General features: G+C 40.5%; 1 protein-coding gene across 1 annotated transcript in view; it reads right to left on the bottom strand.

Moving 5' to 3' along the window:
- The window catches only part of LOC306824106 (RNA-binding motif, single-stranded-interacting protein 3-like), a 120487-nt gene extending 102926 nt beyond the window's left edge, over positions 1–17561 (bottom strand). Inside the window, exon 1 of the mRNA XM_079344087.1 lies at positions 16106–17561. Coding sequence (XP_079200213.1) covers positions 16106–16180 — 75 coding nt within the window. The 5' untranslated portion in view covers positions 16181–17561. The remainder of the gene's footprint in view (positions 1–16105) is intronic.
- Between the last annotated feature and the right edge of the window lie 7615 nt (positions 17562–25176).

The following is a 25176-nucleotide window of genomic DNA, read 5'->3' as shown; positions in this document are numbered from 1 at the left end:
TTTCTTCAACTTCATTAACACCCCATGGCAGAGAGTTTGTTTCTGAGCTGCATACTCAATGACAGTTCTCCAGAACAAGACATATCCACAAGTGGAATACACTGAGCCTTTTTCAAATAATAATCCTTTGGATCAACTCACAGCAGTGATTGGTTGTAGTTTCACTTCCGTCTTCTCAGTATCTAATCCACTTTGTGGCACTGGAGCATTTCAGCATGCAGCTTTCAAAAAAACAAACAAAAAAAACACTTGACACTTAAAATATTGGAAGAGAAACTGGTAAGAAAAAAGAAAAAAAAAGAAGTTGAACCCATCAGACTGGGAAAATTGTCATCGGACTGCATCTGAATTCTCTGCGTATCTTCTACAGATGAAAAAAAAATCACCTCAGTCATTGTGCACCTTGCATCAGGTGGGACTCCCGCCGCATCGTCTGAGTGACCCCCACATCATTGATTTCTACTTTGGAGCGACAGCGAGGACAGAGAGAGACCTCTGCTGAGAGGATAATTCTGGGGTTGGCATTGGTAAGAGTGTGGCAGTTTGTGTTTTCTGTCACAGCAGTGCACTGAATGCTCCTCCTGTTGTACTCAGAGCCTCCACTGCATCTAATCCAGCAGTTGACAGCAGCAGAGGGTGCATATGTGTATACATGATTTCATCACATGCAAATGCTTATGGTACGTGATACTTAAGTGTGCATGAGTGGATGCATGTGTTTTGCACATCATAATCATATCATCTCTATATAAACCATTTTTTGCATGCTACTTTTCCAGTTGGACGCCGACATAGTGACTTGTCCTAATCAACTCACAAAAGTAAAACAAACTGAAAATCAAACCTGCCATAACTTTCTTTGACATTCATTTAACTAATAAAAACTGTAAACGTCTAGATAATAACACACATCTTATCAGGCTTAATAACTTATCAAATGACAACAAATAAATAGATCAATAAATCTAACATCATAAAGTTCATTTAATTAATTCCAAAAGATGTTATTTTAAGAAATAATGAAGCAATAAACCAATGTCAACGCTAATGAAAGATCTGTGAATAAATGTCACACCAACTAGAAGAAAAAATTAGAGCGTTGTCAAGTAACATTTACAAGAAAAAAACTGCTGAGTATTAAAAAAAAATTGGGCAGTGACGTTTTTTGGAAATATCCTGCAGTCCAGCGCAAGTAAATAGCGTAAAAATGAGTCAGTCAACTTGAGTCATGGGTAAATCCAAACCCAGCTCATATGACAACAAGAAACGTCAGAAACACCCACCAACAAGCAAAGTCCAAGAACAATGTCACGTTTGAAAAGAAAGTCCCCTTAATATCCTGTTGGGTTTCTGCATTGATGCCCTGTTGTAGATATTGCATACAGAGCATCTTTCCCATTCACAAAGGGAATTCTAATGAACTTCAAGGTGGCTTCCACATATGCAGACACATGTGCACACATATTAAGTAAGCTTATAAAAGCACACATCCGTTGTGCAGACACCTGAGCCTGTGCACACAAGGATGAAAACCCACATGCATATGCAAATTTTGCCTCGCAGTCTCTCAATCATTCACACAGGAGGTGAAATCAATGAAATATGCAGATCGCTGCTGTAGCACATGTAGCAGACTGATGCCTCTCTCATTTGATTGTTCAGCACAACTATCAGTGTGCTGTTGGACTGCAAGCAGCACTGACCAGAAGCCAACAAATGTTTCATTATTATGAACAATTGTTTTGCTGTGGCTTCAGTTAACACCTCTGTGTTGCCAAATTGTGTCAGCCCCTGGACTCCCACTCTTTCAGCTGTGCTTTAAGGACTGTTTTGATAATAATAAAAGCCCAATGATTGTTTAACTGTATTGCACAAACACCCTGTCAACAATAGGAGCGCTTTTTCTGCTGCCCTTCAAACCAGACTTAAACAGCGGTGGAATAAACAGTCAATATCTGAAATCAACGAGAGGCCAGGCGACTTGTCAAATTTTACAAGCAGTGTTGCCACTGTTGACGCTGTTAAGTTGTCTGTATGAGTAAAATCAGGCAAACCTCAAGCTTTTAAAACCACTTTAAATGTTATTTTTACCCCCGACTGTCAGTCTCCTACACACAGAGAGGCTAACGTGGAGAGACAGTTCTGCAAACGACTAAGCCAATGAACTATTATTGTTGGAGACTAGCTTGACTTTAAACAGCGGGGAGTCCAGGTGGGGGAGAAGTAATTCAGCCTTCTTCTGGCAGAAACTGCAAGGTTATAAGTATATTAGAGGAAATGAATCTAGGGAAAAAAAATAGCTTCAATGTTGATTTTCTATTTGCACTCACAGAGATCTGTGACATTCTATATGGACTATCAGTGCTGTGGATGGCACTAAAAAGCCTCCATACCTCCCTTTCGACATTGACACTTCACTGGGTAACATGAGCATATTGCCATAATAAGATATAAGAACCACCAAGTGCTCTCAGCGGCTAACTTGGCTCTAATATTCTGCTGCTTTACGGCACAACTCCCCCAATATCATCAGCAGAGCATCCAAGAAATTTACATACAAATACCAAGCAAGTTTCAGTTTCAGAAGCACACTCGCGCTTGGTATAAAGTGCGCGGAAAGGCCAGGCAGTACAGCACGCCTCAGTAGTGTGTGCCAGCCTAATCTAGTCAGGCCTTTTATCCCATCTCCTCCCTCCACTTCCACTTAAATCAACACTTCACTGAGAGCTACAAAGCTAGTTTGCACCCTCGACACACAAGCAGGCAGGTGCACAGGGACACGTGAACAGGCTTTACTTCCCCTCCTTCGTTGTTAGTCTCTGTTTATCTCTTATTTTGGCACTTTTAAGTCATCTCAGTGTGTCACGGGTAAAAGGACATACCCGCATCTCGAATGTGCACGCTCTTGAAAAGGCAACACAAACACGGGCAGGCACACACCAAAACAAACGTGCACAAGACACACTCTCACAGGACTTTGAAAAAGACTGGTGGTCTCTGAGGACCAGCAGTCGTGTGAATGAATAGAAGCCACATAGCTGAACAATCTGTGCCCAGTCAACTGAGCTGGCTGAGGCCCAGGCAGAGAGTTGGTTCCTCAGAAAACAATTATCCACCAAACAAAAATGTGACCAAGCACTTCCAGTCATTACAGAGTCCTCACTGAAGCATAGAGGACGCAGACATAGCCTTTGAAGCCAGTGCAGAGAGTAATAAACCTGCATTCTTTCTGTTGGCCAGCAGGGGAGACACTGGGTGCTAAAAGATGCCTGATGGTATGAAACCACATAAGACACTCATCCTAAATTGTAATCTCACTTCAAGTCAGGGAGATGTTCAGAGTTGTGTGTATGGTCCCAGCTGAAGTAAAGATTAAAAAAAAATAAAGGAGGTTGAACTAAGACCATGCAACCTGTCATTAACAAGTTGCTACCTCTTCAGTGGGTCAACCCAGATGAAGATGTAACACCACTATTTGTATTTCATTTTAGTCTGCATACCATCACTTCTGGTAGTGAAAGAGCAGGGGAGAATTGATTTATTGACAGATGTCTGACTTAGCTAAGCTAGGAGGCGACCTTTCAGGTAGTTACTGTTGGACCTTCTGACTGTTGACTTTGCTTACAACAAGGATGTGAAAGGTAAACTGTTTGTTTGTTAAACGGTGAAAACATGGACAACTTGACTGCTTTTTAGATGTTGTACATGCACATGCTATGCACAATACCATAAGGCAGGTGACAACACAACTTCTGCTATGCTAAGCATTGATGCTGTTAGGAAATGTGGAGCATGCGAAGAATGCATCGTACCGTTTTGATCCGATTTAGGCGTATAATAAACTGGATTTTGATTTAAGTACTTTACAAGCATGGTAAAGACAAGATCTCCAAGGAGAAAAGATATGTCACTTGGTCAACAAGCTATCCAGCTGAGCTGTAAGATTTACTTCCATATAGGAAACAAAACCTAATTATTTTTAAGGATTAGGGGAAGATCAGTTTCTAAAGTCCATTAGCAAAGAAAACAAATTTCATAATTTCTCGACCAAGTGGGTGGGAAGACGAGTAAAACATTTTCAAGTTGGTAGTTCATATGTATCTGGGTGTTTATGGATAAATGTCCAGTTTAACTGTTACAGTAACCAGAGCAGCCATTTAACTATCTTCAGAAAATCACTGGCATATGAGTAGATGAAGGCATGCAATCCCTTTCTCACACGCACACATGTATACAAACATGCACACAGAAATTGGGGCAAAATAAAAAGCCTACTTTTGTGTGTCATTAGTGACTGTTCACTCTGGACATGCTCCCTGCAATCAGCAACAGCCTGTGTTTGGACTGCTTAAACATGCACACCCAAACACACACACACACACACCCGCACGCACGCACGCATATAGTTACAGCTTTGATAAAAGCATGAGAGCTCTGAAAAGTAATTTGACTGAGGTCCAACAAAAGGAGGGTTTTCTTAGGATAATCCATGACTGGGACTGCAGGGGTGTGTGTACCAGAACTCTGGAGAGGGAGTGTCTGTATTTGTGTGTTTGTAATTGTGCAATCATGTGTGTGTGTGTGTGTGTGTGTGTGTGTGTGTGTCTGGGATCAAGCTGAGCAGGGGAGAGTTTATTCAGGATTTCATTAGCAGGGAATAGGAGATGTTTGGCCTGGCTGGCCACCTCTGGCTCAGGGACAAGAGTGTGTCTGTAACCCAGCTAAACTGTCTGTGAGGGCAAACACTGTGGCACTTTTATGAAGTTGAACTGTGTCTCCTCACAGACTGAGAGCGAAAGCGTACAAGGGTTGAGCGCCGGAGGTTGTTCACACTTGGAGGTGTACTGTGCTACTTGATACAACATAAAAGCCTCCCGTGTGCTTGTATTTAGTGACACAGTTTTTAACACTAGCCTGTAAGGTAAGACATTGAAGAATGGAGGACAAGGGACGACGTGTGTTCATAATTGTTATTATTTTACAGTGGTTGTTAGATTTTAATAGAAGAAATGTAACAAAAATAAATGGTTTTTTTTGTTTTTTTTAAATACACAAAAAATGCACAGTACTGATTGACACCAATGCAGACTTACACAAAGACTGCAGTTCCTTAACTGTCTGCCTCAAACCGGCTTAAAAGCCAAGTAATCCCCTTTAGAATCAACATTAAATGCGTCTTTGTCTGACAGAATTAAAGATTTTAACAGCCTGGTGTAAAAGATGAACTTGGTCTCCATAGCTTATTTCATTAACAGTAAAACTGTACAGGGTTTATGATTTTCAATGATTTAAAGGTTAGCTAAGAGTTATGCATAGTTAAAGGGCGTGTTACTTGAGTGACAGAGGCACATTAAAGCTGCATTTGTACTGGTTTAGCTGGGGTCAGCATTTCTTATAAAGCCACAGCTATCATTGGGCTCCTAATGTCCTACATACATTTGGCACAGAAGGACTTTAGTGAGAAAGAAAAAAACTCACTCAATTCATGTTATGTGCTTAAAGGGTAAGGTTTCCCAGTATTATATTGAAGCAGATGTGCATAAAACATAGAGATGCAATAAAGAGTTTTGCAACTTTGTCTCATTAAATCTAAGCCTGAGGGGGAATCCAGACGTATAGTTTATGAAAAGTTTCTGAATCGTTGGATTTGACTTGTGGTTTGGAGGTCAGATTACATCCATCAATAGCATCACCTCAGCACTAAGCAGCTTTAATTTGTCATAAAAGGAAATATCTTGGTAAATTAATACATTTAAGACAATCTGGCACAAAATAGCTTCAGACTCCAGAGTAATGGGAGTCACACTTAACATGCTTTTGTTTGAGGAATTTTGCTAAAGCTCCAGAAAACCTCTGATCTTAGTACATGAATGTAATTAAAGATGGCAGTACGTCATGTCCATTGCAAGCAATGGTACTTCAGATCAGTAAGTTCAGTCAACAATCAGTAAAGAGTGTGTGAAATGAACTGCATTGAAAATTTCCAGCTGAACAGATACATAGAGACTGTGGCTTCAGAAGAAATGATGCACTACATCGCAATTATAGAATCAAAGTGACTAAATCACAATTTAATTGTTATCTATAAGGAAAGTCGGAATTTACTGTGAAAAAAAGTAATGTCACGTTATGACACGAAAACAAGACATGCTTTCTCACTCAGCAAGTGTCTACTTTATCTATTAGATGGAGGCGTGGAAGTAATGGCCATGCTTTCAGACTATTCGCTTCGGTCAGGTGATGCCCAAGCTAGCCATCAAACATCCCCTGATTACTTTTTGCTTATTCAGTGATTTAAAAAAAAAAACATCTTTTTGGATTCATTATGTATTCAAAAGGAATATGTTGCAAACACAGGTGTGTAAGACATGACAAAGGGCAGACAGGAACTCTGGGTTATAGCCAATGTTCATTCTTTAGCATTTGTTTAGCTTGCTTCATTATTGCAATATTGATTTTTTTTTTTTATCCATATCCCATATTATTCTTATGAATGACCTTTATACTCCATTCTTTCTCACCTGATGTGTTTCCCTCAATGCGAGTCATGATATGCCGGAGCAAGAGAAGAATATTTTACAGATCGTGATATTAAGTCCAACAAAAGATGACAGCCACTTGAAAGAAACTATCTGAGACATTCTTCAAGCAGGAGCTTTCAACGGGGTCTTATTCTCATCTGAGAAGTCTCTTTACCACAGCTATCACTACCCTCATTACTTTCTCTGCTCTCCACAAAAGGACGGTTTCAACAAGTCCAGATCTGAAGTTATCTTGAGATAAAATGTTGAAGTAGTTGGAGTAGCTGAAGAAAAAAAAAAGGTCAAGTAATAAAACTACAGAGTTCACAAATTCCCACCAGCTTTATACATGAAATTTAGCTGTGGATTGCTCTAAAACAAGAGTAGACGCAAAAGACAGAAATAAATAGAGCAAAGAAAGATTCAAGGAAGCAAAGTCGGATACAGAGCAGCATATGGGGTGAAATCCCTCGGGCCATTCTTTCTATTATCTCTCTGGTCCCTGGTGAAGGGATCTCTCGCCCACCAGCGTTCAGGCCCTCACACCCCACCAACCCAACAAATCCCTCCATTGTCAATAATAATGACATCATGAATTTTATGCCCATAATGGAGTCAAATAAAGAGCATGTCTCAGAGATGGATATGTTCAATTAAATAAATGTATTCAGTCTGTGAACATGAAAAATTATCATATTTCTTTGTCACATACAACCAGGAAAGCGTCTGAAAAAGATGTAGACGCCGCTTGATAAAACTTTTCATGTTTATGCTTTATGGAAAGAAAAAAAAAAAACATCAGCTTAAGAGATTTAAATTTTCTCTCCAACCCCCCCAAAAAACATCAGACATCCCTGCACAGGATGAGTCGTTGAATGAAGATGACTGGATAAATGTGCAAAAGAAATGAGGGCCTAATGAAATGCTAAATTCGATAGAGACAACTGAGTTGGAGCTTGATGTATTCTGCTAAGGCTGGTTTCAGGAAATATGATCTGATTCATAAGAAAGGATAAAAAAGAATCCTATCGTCATACAAGATCAATCAATGTGTCAATCAAGACGAAGATGTGTGACGCGCCTATCACAAGATGATGAAAAAAAACTCCCAAACAGATCTGCTGATGAATCTGTGTGACCACTGAGACTAATGTGCTGTTTTGTTTTGACCTTTTTTGTTGCCAACCAGACATTTTTACACCTTAAAAGGACAGAAAAAACACATTTTAAACTGTATAAATACACTGGAAACCAAAAAACACAAAGAGCTCTGTTAATAAGGGCTGTGTTATGGGAGGAGTGCTGCAAGTTGCTGAAACCAGAGGCACCTTTGTAACCTCTTATCTGTCTTTAACACGAGATCCTAGCAGGATATGGATCCAGTCATAAAACAAAACATCCGACTGTTACTCCCCACCCGAAGGCAAACCACATTTTAACTTGTAAAAATCCCATCAAACACCTTTAAAAAAACTGACAACCAAGAGATGCATTTTTAATAGACAAACAACAAGCAACTAAATCATTAAACACGGATCTACTTAACACAAACACACACGAATCCCTGGCTGAGAGGCAACGCAGTGGAAGTCCACACTCCAAAGCCTTTGTGTAAACCTCAATGAGGCAACCTCTTTCCAGCCGTTTATGTCAGTGAACGGATGTGAACATTAGGTATTTACTGTGAAGCTGAAGGCCACATCATGATAAAGTGTGTGATACAGAGATACAGGCATTTGTAAAGCCTGGGTAGAATCCATTTTTCTACACTAACAAGATCAGATGTCTGGGCAGTTGCCATATTTTTCCTCTCCACTGAATTACACAAACGCACAGACACTTAGAATTGCTTACAGAGAGAGGTTGTGCTCTTTGTCTCTCCCTTTTGATCCCACTAATAAAGTCTTTGTCAGGCTCTGAGCACGCTGGAGCTGTGCATCTCAAAGAGTTGTGATATCAAACTGAATCTTGGACATTTTCTACGCCGCTCTCAGTTGATGCTTCCTGTGAGTAAATTTAGCTCCAGACATAATTTGCCAAAACATCTGCGTACTAACTGGAATTATGTTTGCTGCCAGACAACATTAGATCAGTGAATCGTCTATCAGGAAGTGTTGGCGACTATTGGAGCCCTCAGCAATTTCCGGGGTGTAACTGCTTGAGGTTGAGGGCTCTGACAGGAGCTTTTAAGAGGCAGAGAATCCATTAGACAAGGGTCGCTACAAAGTGGCCAACTATTAAAAATGCAGCAGCACCATTATTCCACGACCCGGCCTACAACTTCTGTCTTCTTCACTGCATCCCTTTTCATTTCCCGTCAGATCTCTATCTCTTGCTTTTTTCTTCTCTGAGTTCTTTTTGCTATGGTGCCATCTGTTCTCTCTTTTGAAATATATCTCACTCTGCTCTTCTTCACATCCTCCTTTTCCTCCTCTTTTCTTCTTACTCCACATATTTTCAATCACAAAACTGGCAGGGGTGATGTTTTTTTTCCCCAGCTGTCCATACCTGCAGCTGCTGACCCACAGAAGCTTTTTCACTCCTGTTAAACACGCAGCGAGGCATCGGTGAGCGTTCGTCAGCTACTGTACTGGGACAAGAATAGAACAGCCCACGGAGAATAATAAATGGACATATATGGGTGGTTAGGAGAGTCCCTTTTAAGCAGTAAAAAACTACCCAGGCCAGGCACACTGAACAGATGGTAGGAGAGCGAGAGAGAGCCCAAAACACAGTGGGAAAGAGAGAGGGAAAGGAGGGACGAGGAGTGTTGGGTAGGGCATTAGAAGAATGCAACATAAGGCTATTTTCGATTTTCCGTATTTGCTACAAAAGCATATCCAGATCTTAGCGCTGTCTTAAACTAAAAGCTCATAATAATATTGTTGGTTGTTAAAACTGTAGCTGTACCAAAGAAGCAGATGTGTGAGAAGAAACAGAATATGAGTAGAATGCATGTCGTGCTATAAACCCCAAACCCTTTGTTTACTCAACACACACACTTTTCAGTGCTTGTATGTACAGTGTGTGTGTGTGTGTGTGTGTGTGTGTCTGTGTGTGTGTGTGTGTGTGTGTGTGTGTGTGATGTAGGGTGCATAATTTGTCGCTGATGTTACAGCTTAGCAGTGTATGTTTGAAGAGAGGAGGTGAAAAAGCCTGATAGGGAAAAAAGGGAGGAAGAAAAGAAAGAAAGAAAAGACAGAAAAGGTGAGAAGTTTGTTTGGTCTTTTTACAGTTTCCACAAACATATCTCCATGTTTAGTTGTTTCCCCCACTCCGCCTTCTTTCGGATGTTTACTCATCACAGCTAAGCCAACCGCCGGGCACATTTATCTAGCGCATAATAGAGAGTAATTGAATGTGAAAAGCTCATTTTTGAAGGGATGAAATATTCTATTTAGATGTCCGGGCGTGTCCGCATGTGTCATTACTTTGATATCAGCTGAATGCTGTTTCTCATTAGCCTAATTAAAGCTCCTCGTGTGCCACTGAGCATATCAGCACACTGATCTGCAGCGAGCTAATGATCGGCTGGTTGATAACGTGACTCTTTTTCTTTTTCTTTTCTGCTTCTCTTTTATCTGGCTTTTACTGATTAGCATCAAAGATTCACATCCTCAGTCAATCTTCTGCAGAGGATGAAACGATAGAAGACTTGGAGAGATGTACTACATTCATTGGTGGAAATATAGTTAAAATGTAGGTAAATATAAAGATGGACATATAATTGCATGCATAGCACAAGTAAAGCAAAACCTGTTTGCAAAAACAGGAAAAGACGTTTGAAGAGATTATATGAACAAGAAGGTATCAAAAGAGTTTTAATGCTACTGTATTTGCTTTAGATAAGAAAGAGTGTGTGATTAATCTCAGGAGGAAGTGTCCAGAGGATTATATTTCTATATGTGCAAACTTTATGGTGGGAGAGCAGTTGGCAAACTACCTATAACATGTTGGAAGCGAAGCTACTAGTAACTCTACAAACAAAGTAGCTTAACGACACCAACGCTATGGACCCAGGAGAAATGTAGCAAACTTAGCAACAGTAACAGGGCAGAAGTAGCTTGCAACATCTAAGCTACGTAATATTTTATGATGATCATTGTTTTATAGATATAATTATGAATAATGAACACTATTTTGTAGGCTTTGAACCACTCTGTACTAAGATGATTAGATTTATCAACAAGCATTGCAAGTAACTGACCATAACCTCATTCCCCTACAACAGAGGAAGTTGAACTACAGATTTAATTGGCTGAAATAAACTTGGTTTAACAAACTAGTCATCATGCTGAAATGTTTCTGTGATCACCAATTCGATGTTTTGTGTGTAAACAGTGTAGAACTAGTCCTTAGTGCTAGGTGCCAAAACATAGTCTCCCTTCTACAGTGTGGTGTAAATATGAAAAAATGGTGAATGGCTTAACGCCTTTTGGCTGCCCTTTGCCAGTGTATTGGTATTATTTGACACAAGTCATGTGTCTCCAGCACAAACACACAACTCCGTCGCTGATGTTATTGTTATCGACTCACACATGGCTGTTGATTGGAACTTTAGTGCAACTGTGCAACCATCTCTGTTTGTCTCTTTGAGGAACTCCATGTTGCCAATCAACTCAACGATGGAGAAGATGCCGTTTTCAAAGGTTTGCACTCTGGAAAGTAACAGCCAAAACGCAATGTTTACCATTTTCAGCTTAAATTGTTGCGTGTAACAGAGCCTTATTTGATTAAGAAAACAGCGACGCTACCGCCAAGCTACTGGAAAATTTAGTTTAACTACTTAAGTCGCTATTCTTAGTTACATTACTGCCCAACACTCAACATATTTAAGCGTGTATAAACTATGTCAGGAATGGCACTTTTTAAGGCAAAATGATGGATTTTGTTTTTTTCTTTGTGAGATTTTCTATGACCACAAATTCCTATTTGCTTTCCAAAGAAGTAAAATACCAGATATTAATTTTTAAGTAACACTAATTGAAAGAGTAATATTAGATGCTCAGATAAAGTACTCACTTAGAAAGTGTACTTAGAGGGGGAGACTGATGAGCAAAACAACATGAAACCTTCAAAAAGAGATTTGGATCCGACGCTTGAGAAATTTGGTTTGTGTTGATTATGGTACCATCAGTGGACAAAGTATTACCTCTGTTCTCTTTCCTGATCTTGTTATGTATGTGTTTAAGCGGTGTTTCTATTCTAATAGAGTATTCATGTCTATTAATTCCAAATGCAATTTGAATGCTAGTATGGCCCAAAACAAAAATAATAGTAAAAATTAATTTGTTCAGCAACCTGAGAAAAGAACCAACTGACCCCTCCCTCACCACAGAAACACACTTGAGCAACAAGGACTAGTTTTGAACTTTCATTTGTTGTATTCAGAAGTTTTTCAGACTGGATATTGGGCAACATGAAGGATTTTTTGTTTTTATCTTTGAATAAATATATGAATCATGCAAATCATGGGCGTTAGAAACAACAACTGGAAGTATTTCAAATAGGCTTTTGCTTTAGGAGATTTCTTGCCAGTGATTGCATGTGATAGATTGTCGATTTTTGCCAATATAACTTGTTCATCCAGCTCTTCCCTCTAATGTAATTTTAACAAATGACATCGAGAACTCAACAATGCAGCTGTGCTTCAGCATTAACCCTCCATGATCCCACCCCAATCCTCTTACAGTCATGATTAAGGGCCACTGGGCTCACATAACAGGGCATGCTGTCCCTCCCTGCCCCCTGCTAATGTACACTAACTGTACCTATAGCCCATTATGGAGGCCAAGCAGCAGCCATTCTCTTTAATAGCCTCACATTTACACACACTTCGTCATCCGCCCAAACATTGTTAGTTTAAGCTGGGCATTTCATAACTGCCTTTGTGTAAAGGCGGTGTGCATGCGAGCAGATCTGCTTAAAAATGGCCATTGTAAGGCAGTGAAGGCAGCAGCATGAACACATAAACACGCACATGATTGATTTCCAAAGGAGGAGAGGCTCCACTCACTGGAATCAAGATTAATAAGAGGTCATTTACATCTCCAATCACATCAGTTATAGAGGGGTAAAAGAGAGAGAGAAGTTCGATAGAGCGAGAGAGAGAGAGAGAGGCATTAAAGAGAGAGGAAGAGAAGGGAGCAGAAAAAATAGAGAGAGAGCGAGAAAAAATAGACGGTTAAGAATGTGAAAAAACTAATAAGAGATGATAAAGAAATACATCTGCTAAAAAGAAAGACCCCGGAAACACCAGCACACCTTGATTCACAGCCCAAAACATCAACACACTTATATATACACACGCACACGCACACGCACACACACACACACACACACACACACACACACACACACACACACACACACAGATCAAAAACTATGTGTTTGTCAAGGTCCATATATATGTATAACAGCTATTCTATGTGGCCTTGAACACACAGAAAGAGAGAGAGAGAGAGAGAGAGAGAGAGAGAGAGAGAGAGAGAGAGAGAGAGAGAGAGAGAGAGAGAGAGAGAGAGAGAGAGATGTTCTTCTGGGAGCTGGAGAACTTTAGTGACAGCAGGCTGTACTGAGATGGGGTCAGGCAGGGGAGTCACTGTTTAGAGACCACAGACACACACAGACACACAGACACACACACACACACACACACACACACACACATTTACACACTTACACAGTCTATGACTCACAACAAGCACAAAAGTGAGCAAATATATTCCGTCCATGCCAATACTTGTGTTGACGGACGTTGGGGGCTCATGCACAGTCACGGATGCAACGCTGATACAGACAAGCAGACTTTATTCATACATGGATGCATACGTGCATGCACACGTATACACACACCAGAGACTAAGCCGAGAGGGAACCCTGGAACGGGTAGGATCCAATTGGTTTTGACCTTGACAGCAGAAAGAGGGAGGGATGGAAGGATGGAGTGTAAGGAATAAAGTGACGGTGCCTGTTGCAGACAAATGAAATGACCTTGAACCGTTTGAGATTAATCATAGATGAAGACACAGCAGTGTGACACGGTGACATCTGCACACATAAAACGTTGTGGCAGACGTGCGTCAAATGCTGAAGTTAATCCAACATACATGTGCATGCAGCATAATGGCTGGTGTAATGGACCTACAAATCACACAGTGACTTTTATTGGACGCTTCTGGATGCAACAACAGGGCTGATTAGATAGGCAGCTTCTTTGTTGTTGCTAGAAATTTAAATGAGATTTTCTCTGAGGTTCATTAAAAATCTAAAGCAATCAGAACTACTTTAAAAGTGTAAATATGCAGTATTAATGTGTCAACAAAATAAATGATAAAAGCTGGCAGATAAAAAATACTGGCTGTCAAAGTTGTTGTGGGTGTTATTTGATAGGACACTGCATTTATCAAGAAAAACTATTGTCTGCTATCCTATTTTTTTATTTATTCAGGTTCAGCTTAAATATACAGTATGAATTTCATCTCATTAAAAGGATATGAGAAAACAAAAACTATTTTGATAATTCCGAGTAGCAGATCAGCAAACAAAGAGGCTCATCATTACAACCAAATCACAGATGTGCATTCACAAACACTTCCAGCTTCTGTTTGTTCATTTGAGCATGCTCTTTCAAACATCAGACAGCTCCCAGATGTGAGTGCGAGTGTGAGCAGCTCGACATGCTGCAAATGCAATCTGCACATCATCTGCAAATGTATTCTGCATTTAATTACGAATATTCATTTTATTCTCTCAGCTCGAGCTGAAGAGTTGCCTCGGTCAATGTGTTTGACGCTATAAACGCAATGCTGACTAAAAAACATCTCGTACCTTTACTAGATCTAAAATCAGACGACAACCATATTAGGATTATCTTATCTTATCTTATCTTAGTGTGTTGAATCTTTAACAGCCAACCTAAGCATGGTATTTGAAGGCAACCTAACGTTAGGTGGTCTCCATCGCTGATTGATTACAAAAATGATAAACAAAAAAGAAAGATAAAAATACAACAGTATTTTAGTCCTAAACTAAACAAATTAAATGAATTAAAATATGTTTAAAAGCAGTTTATACCTGAAATGAAATCTATTTTTAAGATGACTTAATGAAAGCAGCTCTATAATGGGACACATGACATTGTACACTTGTGATGAATTGCTATCTTTTATAGTGTTTAAATTTGGTTCATTTTTTATAGGTGTGGAAGTTCAGAGCGATTCATTCAGCTGTCTAAAAGGCAGCAGTGTTTACATGAGATGTCAAATTGGCTATTTGCTACGTGTAAAAATTTACCAATTTAGTTAAGACTGTAGAAGAAAAAAAAAACTACTAACGTGGAGGTAGGACTCCATGTTAACACCAACCATGTTGGTATTGGGCTGTGAATGCATCATGCAGTCTGTGTGTTTGTCAAAGTTCAACATATTTTTAACAGCGGAGCAATCATTTCCTCACCTGTTCTGCCCACTCTGTGTCCATCCAATAGCATGATCTGTATTCTCATCTCATCCCACTCCTACTCTTTTATCTCTGCCTCTCTTTCCATCTCGTCTTGCCTACTGACATGAGCACATTTACTAAATATTGCAGCAAACCTGCCAACTCCTCACACTTACTATCACGCAGGAGGGAAAAACAAATGAATCACAACAGACAAAGGGAACGTTGGGCGATATGATGCAGGAGTAATCGATCAGGCCTTAGTAATCCATTTTCCTCTTCCTGGTGGTAGAGGACTCAGAGTGGGATTATTATTATTTATTTTTTTTGTTTCCATGTGTTTGTGTGTGAGATAGAGGATTCAAATAAAGGGACAGAACAAAGACAAAACTTGGCATAGTTTTTGTTCACCCTGTAATCTGAGAATTGTATCATGTTCCTTCAATCACATCTACAATATGCTATCATAAAAGAGCATGGGCTGGGATGGCCATTGATGAGTGGGTGGATGGTAGGAAAGCGGGCGGGGGGGGGGGAGTGACAAAGCTGGAGGGGGACAAAGCAGGAGAGAAAAAAGGGGCTGGAGGAGGAGAGGGGCCTCATGCCCTGAACTTGAACTTGGAGCTGGTAGGGTCTGAGAGGGGAGGATGGGGTCAAGCGCTCAGTGTTGATGGAAAAAAGGAAAAACCCATCTGAGTGACACCAATATCACCCCACTCCGAAACAGATGGGAGAGAGAGGGGAATGTGGTGCCATTTAGCAAGCTGTCTTATCAGGCAATTTAACCATCTTTCCCTTTTTTATTTCTGGAACAGGAACTGGTCTTTTCTGGCTTGGTTAAACATGACCATGCTCTTGAGATTTGCTTCAACTGAATCCCTTTTTGGGCTTTGGAAAATTACAAATCTGAAGTGAGAATAACTTTTCAATCGAACACTTGCATCCTTCTAAAAATGGATTTGGGTCTTCATGCGGCAAAGATTTGAAAGCACGTTTTAAACAGACAGGAGAAAAAGATTAAGTCTTAAACTACAGACGCGGCTCAGACATCTCCAAGCTGAAAAACCTGCTGTTTATTTGCATCTCACAAACACGCTTTGAGTCAGAGGGGTAAAATAGGTCAACCTGGCTGACTTTCCTACCTTGGTCTGGAGATAGTGGGGGTAGTAGTAGGTGTAGTGGGGGTACATTGGCTGCTGCTCCAAACGTTTTCCCATGTAGCTGGAATCTGATAGAAGGGGCTGGAGGCTGGAGATGAGGAAGCTCGCAGGTGTCAGTATCACTCCAAGGGAGCTGGCCTGGATCCTTCAGACGGCTGATTCCAAGACTGGAGGATGCAGAATAAGGAGGCTCTCCTCTTACTGGAGTGTTCGTGTGATAGACCACAGAAGAACAAGGATGGATCGTACTTGGGATTTTTTTTTAGTCTGTCTACTTGTCTGGGAGCTCACAAAACCATCCTTCCCGAGCGTCTGGAAAACAGGAATCCCGAGCTTAAGGAGTAAAAGGGAATAGGGATTGGGGAAAAGAAGATATGAAAAGAAAAGAATAGAAAGAGGCTGTACAGGAAACTAAAGGGGGGGATTGAAGAAGCAGGATAGAGAGAGGATAAAAAGAAGAGGGAAGAAGAAGAGGAGGAGGAGGTAAAGGGAGGAATGGACGGGATCCGGTTGCAGGTTTCTTGCTGTCTTTGCTCTAAAAAACCGACTCGCTCTTCTTCTTTTCTGCCCTGAACATGCCCCACAATTTGCTTCCCGGCGTCTCTCACACTTGTCTGTCTCTCTCGTGTCTCTATCTCTCTTCCTGTGTATCCGTGTCCCCGTCTAGTTCTTCCTCCCTCCCTCCCTCACTCACTCACTCGTCCTCGCACCACACAAGACCCCGATCCCACGGGGAGCTTGCCTGTATCCTGGAGAACACACACTGTCCTCCGTTCGATCCTCTCAAGACAGTTAAATCAGCGATGAACTCGCGGATGGATGTGGTGCTTGGAGAGAGGAGGAGGAGGAGGAGGAGGAGGAGGAGGAGGAGGAGGAGGAGGAGGAGGAGGAGGAGGAGAGAGGGTGGTCTGGAGCTGAAGCTGTGACTGCCGTTTTTCTTCACTCTCTCTCACTCCCAGTCTCTTTTGTTAAGCTCCGGGGATAAATAGGTAGATGTGGCAGGAGTCTGGCGAGGATGATGTGCAGTATAAAAAAAGAAAAAAAAAAAAAGAAAGGTTAAAGCCTCAGTAGAAACTCCTCACGCTCAGGGAAGAAGCAGATAGCCTTATCCAGACGCTCACTCACACAGAGGAAAATCCCAACTGATCCACAAGGTGCCTCCTCCAACTCTCTTCTCTTTTCTTCTCTGCAATCCCTCTCTTTCTTCTCAAGCTCTCTCTCTCTCACTGACGGCTTGCTTCCCACTGCGTCTGGCAGCCGTCACTGTGTGTGTGTGAGTGTGTGTGAGTGTGTGTGTGTGTGTGTGTGTGTATGTGTGGTAGTGATGGCAGCAGCAACAGCGGTGGTAGTGGTTGTGATGTGTGCGTGTGGGATCTGTGTGACTGTGCATGTAACTGAGAGGGGAGTGTGTTTGTGAGGCTGTTGCCGTCTGCTCCACTCTGCGTGCTGAGGCAAAGAGGGGGCTCGGCTTCAGCGCAGCAACGCTCCTCCCTCTGCCTCTCTCTCTCTTCCTTGCTCTAATCAGTGTCTCTTTTCCCTCTTTTTTTTTTTTTTTTTTCATGGAGCTACAGAACAGTGGGAGTGGTTGGTCCTGCCCTCGTTCAAGCCCTGGGGTGTGCAAGTGTGTGATAGAAACAGAGAGAAAAAGGGAGGGACAGAGATGGGCTGTTCTGCTGGCAGAAAGGCAGACCTTAAGGAGGGAGCATGAAGAGCAGGAGCAGGGGTAAAGGGTGAGAAGAGGATACACGAGGAGTAGGATTTGGAAACAGAGGGGCCCCCCTACTGGCACTCTACAGCTGCAGCAATGTTACTTCAAACATACTAAAAACTGCCTTTAATATGAGCAACACAACTCAGATTTTCCATTTATTTTAGCTATGATTATATCCCGTTTAATTTTGCAAAACATCTCACTATGGGCTGTAACCACCAACGTTCAAACAGATAAATCCAAGTCTACACAAAGGCTTGAATGACCCTCCAAAAACGTGTCCCTGAATGCCTCCTTTTCGCACGAGAGAAGCTCCATTCACACATGCCCAGTGAAGGGCCCTGTCATAGAGTGTGCATGTAGTTCAGTGGTTGTGTGGCACAGTGACCCACTGACACAGAGCTGCCTGTTATGTGATGTAACCAGGTTTAAGTAGTGCTCTTACATAAGCACAGTGAGCCATGCATGAAAGGCTGCTCTGCCCTCTGACTGCAGCTGTGTGTTCGGTTTGTGTGTGTGTGTGTGTGTGTGTGTGTGTGTGTGTGTGTGTGTGTGTGTGTGTGTGTGTGCGTGTATGTGTGTGTGTGTGTGTGTGTGTGTGTGTGTGTGTGTGAGAGAGAGAGACGTGCTAGCAGACAATGCAAGTTCACTGCAGTGGAAAAGGGGCACGGGAACCGAATGCAAACACAAAACCATCTCAAAGATAACAGCTCTTTTTCATGCAGGCAATTAAACTACTTTAAAGACCACGCAGTGCAAGCACATCAGTTTCGTTGTACTATTGAGTGAACTTCAGAGAGTAACGCCCCTGTGTGCTTTTAGTTTTAATAGCACTGAGCTTTTTTTTTTTTTTTTTTTTTGGTCAGTGAACACATTGTTTCTACTAATTATTTTGGAAGTTTTTTAACAGCTGATATTTTGTTGATTTGAGGACACACTACTCAACAAATCCAAAAGATTAAACGTCAGGGAGCTACATAAATGCTACTCATTTGAGAGGTGGGTAATAATTATACTAATGATGAAGGTGTTTACGGTTTACTGGAACCACTTAACAGTTTAGGCATGATTTAATAGATTTCCAAATGATAATCAAAGGACATTTTTTACACGTTTATTGTGTCCAGAGGACCAGCTTACCTCTGTTTAGTAGTGGTCTATGAAGCGGTTACACTTGTGTGGGAGAGGTTAAGGTGGAAAGGTAAGAAAAAGAGAGAAAAATGGCTATGAGTTTCAGCCTTTTTTTTTAAGTTTTATGGTCTTCATCAGGGTGTTACAGGACTGCACAGATGTGCTGGGATAGAAATAAGTAAGAGCATCCTCGTTGTGTCGGACATATGACTTCCCGCATCATGTGATATGTTGATTCACAATAAACTGTACACAGTAAAGTAAGTGAAACAAAAGGCTCAGGTTGACTCTTGTGTCGTGTGTGAAACAGCTGTGTGCATGCAAAAAGCCAAATCCATTCAACCAGACTTTCTGCCAAACTCCATTTACATAGAGTAAGGCAATAGACTCCAAAAGGTCTAAGAACCTTAGACCCCTCTCTAAAGAGCATGCAATTCTGAAAACTCAGTTGTCCTAATAAAAAAAAGGACTGGAACATCTTGGAATTGTCAAGAAAAATATCTGGACTTCATGTGTGAAAGGGGCTAATAATAAAGGACACATTGAGGAAAAATCATATGCCTGCTTAGAAAATACAGATCAATCAATTCTGTCAGGCAGGGTCGCTGAGGCAATCAATACAGCTACCAATTCTCCACAATGACACCTTATCAATACCACGAGCACAAATCAGTTAAGACAGTTTTCAGTATAGTTCCGATCATCGTAATAATGGGTATGTTATTATAAGTCCTGGTTTTAATGGAAGAGGAGTTCATTCATAAACTTTTGGTTATTTAGGTTCATAGTAAGTCATCTACAGAGCAACTACAAGCAGAAGCAGCTTATATTGATTAAACTACTCTTGGAGTTAAGGAGCATGCATTCCTGTATTAGATGCAGTCAGATGGATTACACACATAGACACACACACACACACACACACAAGGTGTGAAGGTTATACATTAATTCAACAGCACAACGTGAGGAATGCCAAACATTGGTGGGGGGATACACGGAGATCAGGCGTGTGAGTGTGTAGTATATATGAGCAGCACACAAGCCAAACGTTTCATGAAAGATTAAAATTCTGCTGACAGTGCAGTTTGGGAAAACAAAGAGAGAGCATTGATTCGTCCAACATGCACACTACAGTCCTATTATGACAGGCACAATCTTTATATCTCGCTGCATACTCTGCTGCCATACTAAAGCTCACTAATTATCTTGTCTAGTGACAAGACGGCCATGATGGTGCTGGAAAATACACACTGGTTAATTGTCATCATTTTTATATCAAACAGACTTCTATTAAGTCTTAAGCACAATCTAATTTTTTTCTGAAGAGCCAATATATATCTGCTGCATGTGCATGTCTTTACAAAAGGGCTTTTTTTTTTTCTCAGGAGAGGCATTATTATCTTATGTGTGACGCTCAAAACATACTGGACAAAAACTGACAGCTGGAGCAAAAATATCAAAGTGTTTTCATTGACACTGTGTGTTCTTAAAGCCCTCGGTCATCAAAGCTGCTTTCAAATGGAGCAGGAAAAGGCCGTGCTGCGACTCAGGCATGTGTTCCTCTCATCGCTGACCACCAGATGTACAACAAAACACTGAGCCAGAAAAAAGAGCAGTAAAAAAAAAAAAAAGTCTCACATCTTTGCTCAGATACAGCTGGGAAAACAGAGGAGGTCATGATGACGATAGTACCGTTTTACAGGAGCTGCTCTGGTCGCTTTTCAAGGAAAACACAGGCCAGGATATCATCACACAAACACAAACTGTGGTATTTCCACACAGTAGATTTACAGTGTTAAACTGGCTATTGCATCCAATTTGCTACACACAGCAGGAGCAAATTTGTCTCTTTGCAAGTCTCCAGAGATATAAACAGAAAGGCTGTTGTTGGGTCTCTGGTTCAAGAAATGGAGTAAGAAGCAATTCAGATTGAAACATGTTAAGAAAACGGAAGATTTATCCTTTGCAATGTGACGGTCATCTATTGTGTCCAAGGTAGAGGCTTGAATTGTGTTCATACAGGGTCAGAAGTCCACAGGAGAGGCTTTGGTTAAAGAGTAAGAAAATGTTCCTCATTGTGAGCATCTAAAGGTCAGCTGGCGTAGCACTGGTATGAATTGTAAGCTTGTCAGTTTGAAATCCGACTCCTCTTGTCAAAATGTCTTTAAGCTGAATTTTGTATCCAAAGACAGTACATATAGCACGAAAAATGTAAGAGATCCTGGACTACAATGTCAAAACACTAAATGTTTGAAATATTTCTATGGATCTTACACACTGTTTTCTAAATGATCTGATTGACAAACAAAATAGGTCACTCATTAAAGATGGAAGGAAAAGGACAAACAATACTGAGCGGTTGCGTCCTTGTGACATCAAAGGATTCTCAAGGATCTGAATAGTCTAAGGTGAATGTCTCATGGCCAACAAAGACAACAAGGCGCCATTACCAGAGAAGAGCACAACACAACACCTCAAAAAGACAGTTGAACTGTTTCTGCTAAAAGGGGAAAACCTGCATGGTTCATTCAAATGTGATCAATAGAATTAAATAAATTGTCAGATTTGAAATGCTCACATTGAAGTTTTCATTCAAAAATAACAAAGCTATTGTCACTGAATTTCTCCTGATGAAAGAGTTTTAAAAGAACAGATCAGAGAAATGAGGAGGTAGGCTTCGGTTGGATGTTGACACGGTTCAAAGCAGCAAAAAGAAAGAAAAAGACAACAGAGGTCATTTACAACAATCTACTCTTGATATGTAACCGTACTCAATCAACCCACACATTCATCCATCCATTCTAAGCCAAACCCACTTATCCTTGACAGGGTCATAAAGGGCTGGAGCCAATCCCAACTGACAGTGGAAAGCCCATAAGTCAATCACAGGGCTGACACAGAGACAGACAAACATGGAGCAACATTACTTGCTCTTTTGTGACATTGAACAACAAAGAGTGAGGTCTGTTACCAGCTTTTTGTAAAGTGTCTCGAGATTAACACTTGTTTGATTTATTGGTTGAATGATCAATTATTCTCTTGGATAAAAAAAAACATTGAGACAGTTAATGTGTTCACCTGTTATTTAAATGATCAGTCTTAAAACGATGTGGAATAATGTACAATAGTGTTCACTGAGTATCCTCAGTTTTGTAGATTTCTCTGTCGTAGCCTCAGGTTTGTGGGTATTTCAACCTGTCTTGCTTATTCTCCACAGTTTTTATCTGCACTCACTCTTCATTTACTGGACTTCTTTTTGTAGATTGATATATTTACGGTTCGAGTCTCAGAGCTAGGTCTCTTACAACCATCTAATTTGGAAAATTTGCTGAATTTGGATTGCAGTCAGTGACAAATCTGTGACAAGTATTTAATACAGGTAAGTAATAGATTGGTATAACATACAGTGTTTAAACCCAAGAGAAAATCGCTTTGTTCATGGAATGTGATAGATCCTAAAACTAGTGGTCAGACACTGGAACAGTTGATAATGGGCAACAACAATAAGAATAAGTGAAAAGGGAGATGATGCCTTACTTTAGGAGACAGGCTGATAAGGCGAAGTTCATATTAACGTTCACAATATTTGTTAACAAATAACAAGTTTTGAGTGTCTCTGTAGCCATAAAACCAAATAAACTAATTAGTTATTGTTCAACACAGTACAAATAATTACATTACCAGATCAAAATGTTGACAAATCACCTTAGGCTCTTTGCAAATCCCACTCCTATCATTCTCTCTCTCCTCCTCCTTCTCCTCCTCTCAACAGGAAACCACAGCTCACTCTAACACAAATCATCACTTTATTAAAAGAGGGAAAAAAAGAGCAGCGCATTAGTGGATTCATTTGAACAATTATGCAAATCAGACAGGAGATGAAGCTGTTATTGATGTTAAAGAACTCTTGCATCAGATCTGAAGTTCATTAAGTTACTCGGGTTGGAGATGAACACAGTCTGAGTTTGATGTCACTACAATAAGATTTAAATTAGAGTCTTGGGCTGCATTACCACACAAACTCTCTGTGGATGAACATATCAGAAAGAGTTCAAAAAAAAAAGAAAAAATGGAATTGTGTTGTTTTTTTTTTAAGTTCATAACTGTGCACTGTCCGTATTTTTAAAAACTTAATAAAACAACAAAACAAAATAATGCATGAACAAATTAACTAGATAAAAATACATTTGCTGTTAACTGATGCACTGCTCACTTATATTAACTATTTTTGCCACATTGTAAATGAGCGAGAATATATCCTTAAATATTTGTGTAACTTTGTGGTGAATCATGTTTATGAAGAAAATGTTCCATTAATATCTGGTTTAAACCTAAACGTCTCAACATCTGCAAACAGTTATTAAAAAAACCTTTTCATTTCTGTTCTAGTTTTGAACATCTTTCAGCAGCGGGCGGAGTTGTGTTTTCTGTGGTTTCATCTGTTCGACGAAAACATGTGCATTGGGTGGGACCTCCAAATGATATGACAACAAGTGGTTTCTACACGTTCTTTGTGTATGGTGTCCTGGGATTACTGTGTTAAAGATTTGGCACAATATAAATTGAGATTGATGAACAGTATTTCTTATAATAATAATAATACATTTTATTTCACAGCGCCTTTCCAAGCACTCAAGGACGCTTTACATTGGATTAAAAACACAATACAAATAAATACAAATAATAAAAACAACAGACTAGTGGCATAGCAAAAAGGAAGTGAAATTACAGTGAATAAGCAGATTGAAACAGATGAGTTTTGAGTCTTGATTTGAACTGAACTTCTTGTTTGTGTCACCTCTTTTTCCCGTCAATAAAAAATGTATGCTTTGACTAAAACGTTTTTCTGATGTCTCCATTCGCACTAAACTTTAAATCAGGATCATTGTTGCACACCTCACGACATTCTTCCCTTTCCCTCCCCCCCTGCCTCGTTCTCTCCCTCTCTTCGCAGGTATGGGTCCTGGGAGGTGATGGACCGTGACTGACTGACTAGGGCCCACGCTTGCTGTGGCTCCAAGGGGTAATTAATTTCAGCAAACGACCGCCACGTCTGTCGGCTTTTATAAACGAGCATTTACGGGCTATGGACAATTTAACCACTCCACTGAGCCTGCCTTGACAGAGATGAGTAGAAAGATGGGGGGTGGGGGGGTGGGGGGGATGCTGCTAGGTGACTGATGGGAGATTTAATCAATAGAGTAAGCACATTTACTCTCATGATGCTCACCCAACATTCATATTCATAATGTTAATTCGTCCAACGCCTACGCTCTTGCACACCACAAAAAAATTACAGGGCATGACGGATTTCACTACATCTCATCAGACTCCATCAAAAGGCCAGTATCATCACGGCTAATTGTGTGTTGCATCTTGGACTAAACATCGGTGTGCTGCTATCGTCAAATGATTATTTTATTCTCCATCTATGCTTAATAATCACATATTCACAACAAATACCATCCATTACACTCACGCACAGAGCCCTGACTACCCAATATTCATCTCATTAATGCCAACGGCTGCATTTGGAAGAATGCTGCATGTACTACAAAATAAAGACTTCAGCTAAAGGTTCTTAATACGCAATCCTACCTCTATGGAATGCTCAAATATGAACTCTTCATTAAAACTTGTGCAAACTCTGACATTAGAAGCGATCTGATGAGGTTAAATGAATAAAAGTGGAATCATTACCAACAAAGTCTCGCTCATTTGGCTTCTGAAAATCAACTCAACCTTTTAAACTTCCCAGACAGAGTGGACAATAAAGCTTAGGGTAAAGTAAACAGGACTGAAGAGAGTCAAAATTGGAAGGCTGTTAAGTAATGTAAAAGAAGAAATATTTCAGAGAGCAGAATAAAGATCTGAGTTTTAGCCATTTCAATTCTGACATGTGTTGCACACTCTGTACAGCTGCTCAAATGTGTGAATTTGAGAGTTTGTGAGTGAAGAGTTTGTGTTTCATTGTACAATAGAGTGACATGTAAGGTAACCCATACTACCTGGGGCTAACGTGTGCTGTGTGCTCCGTGTGTGAGGTTCTGCAGCATCCTCTTCACGTCTTGCCCTGCCCCCTGTAAGGCCAACATTTGCACATTTAGTGAAAAACACATACTTTTTTATACAATTAGGACAGTGCACATAAATCAACATATCGTCAGTACACATCTATGTAAGTATCCACAATTAGCACAAAAGCTATAAT

The sequence above is a fragment of the Symphodus melops genome, assembly GCF_947650265.1.
Source record: "Symphodus melops genome assembly, chromosome: 5".
Classification (NCBI taxonomy): domain Eukaryota; kingdom Metazoa; phylum Chordata; class Actinopteri; order Labriformes; family Labridae; genus Symphodus; species Symphodus melops.
Note: the sequence above shows the minus strand (reverse complement) of the source record. Positions and strands in the feature narration are given on the sequence as shown.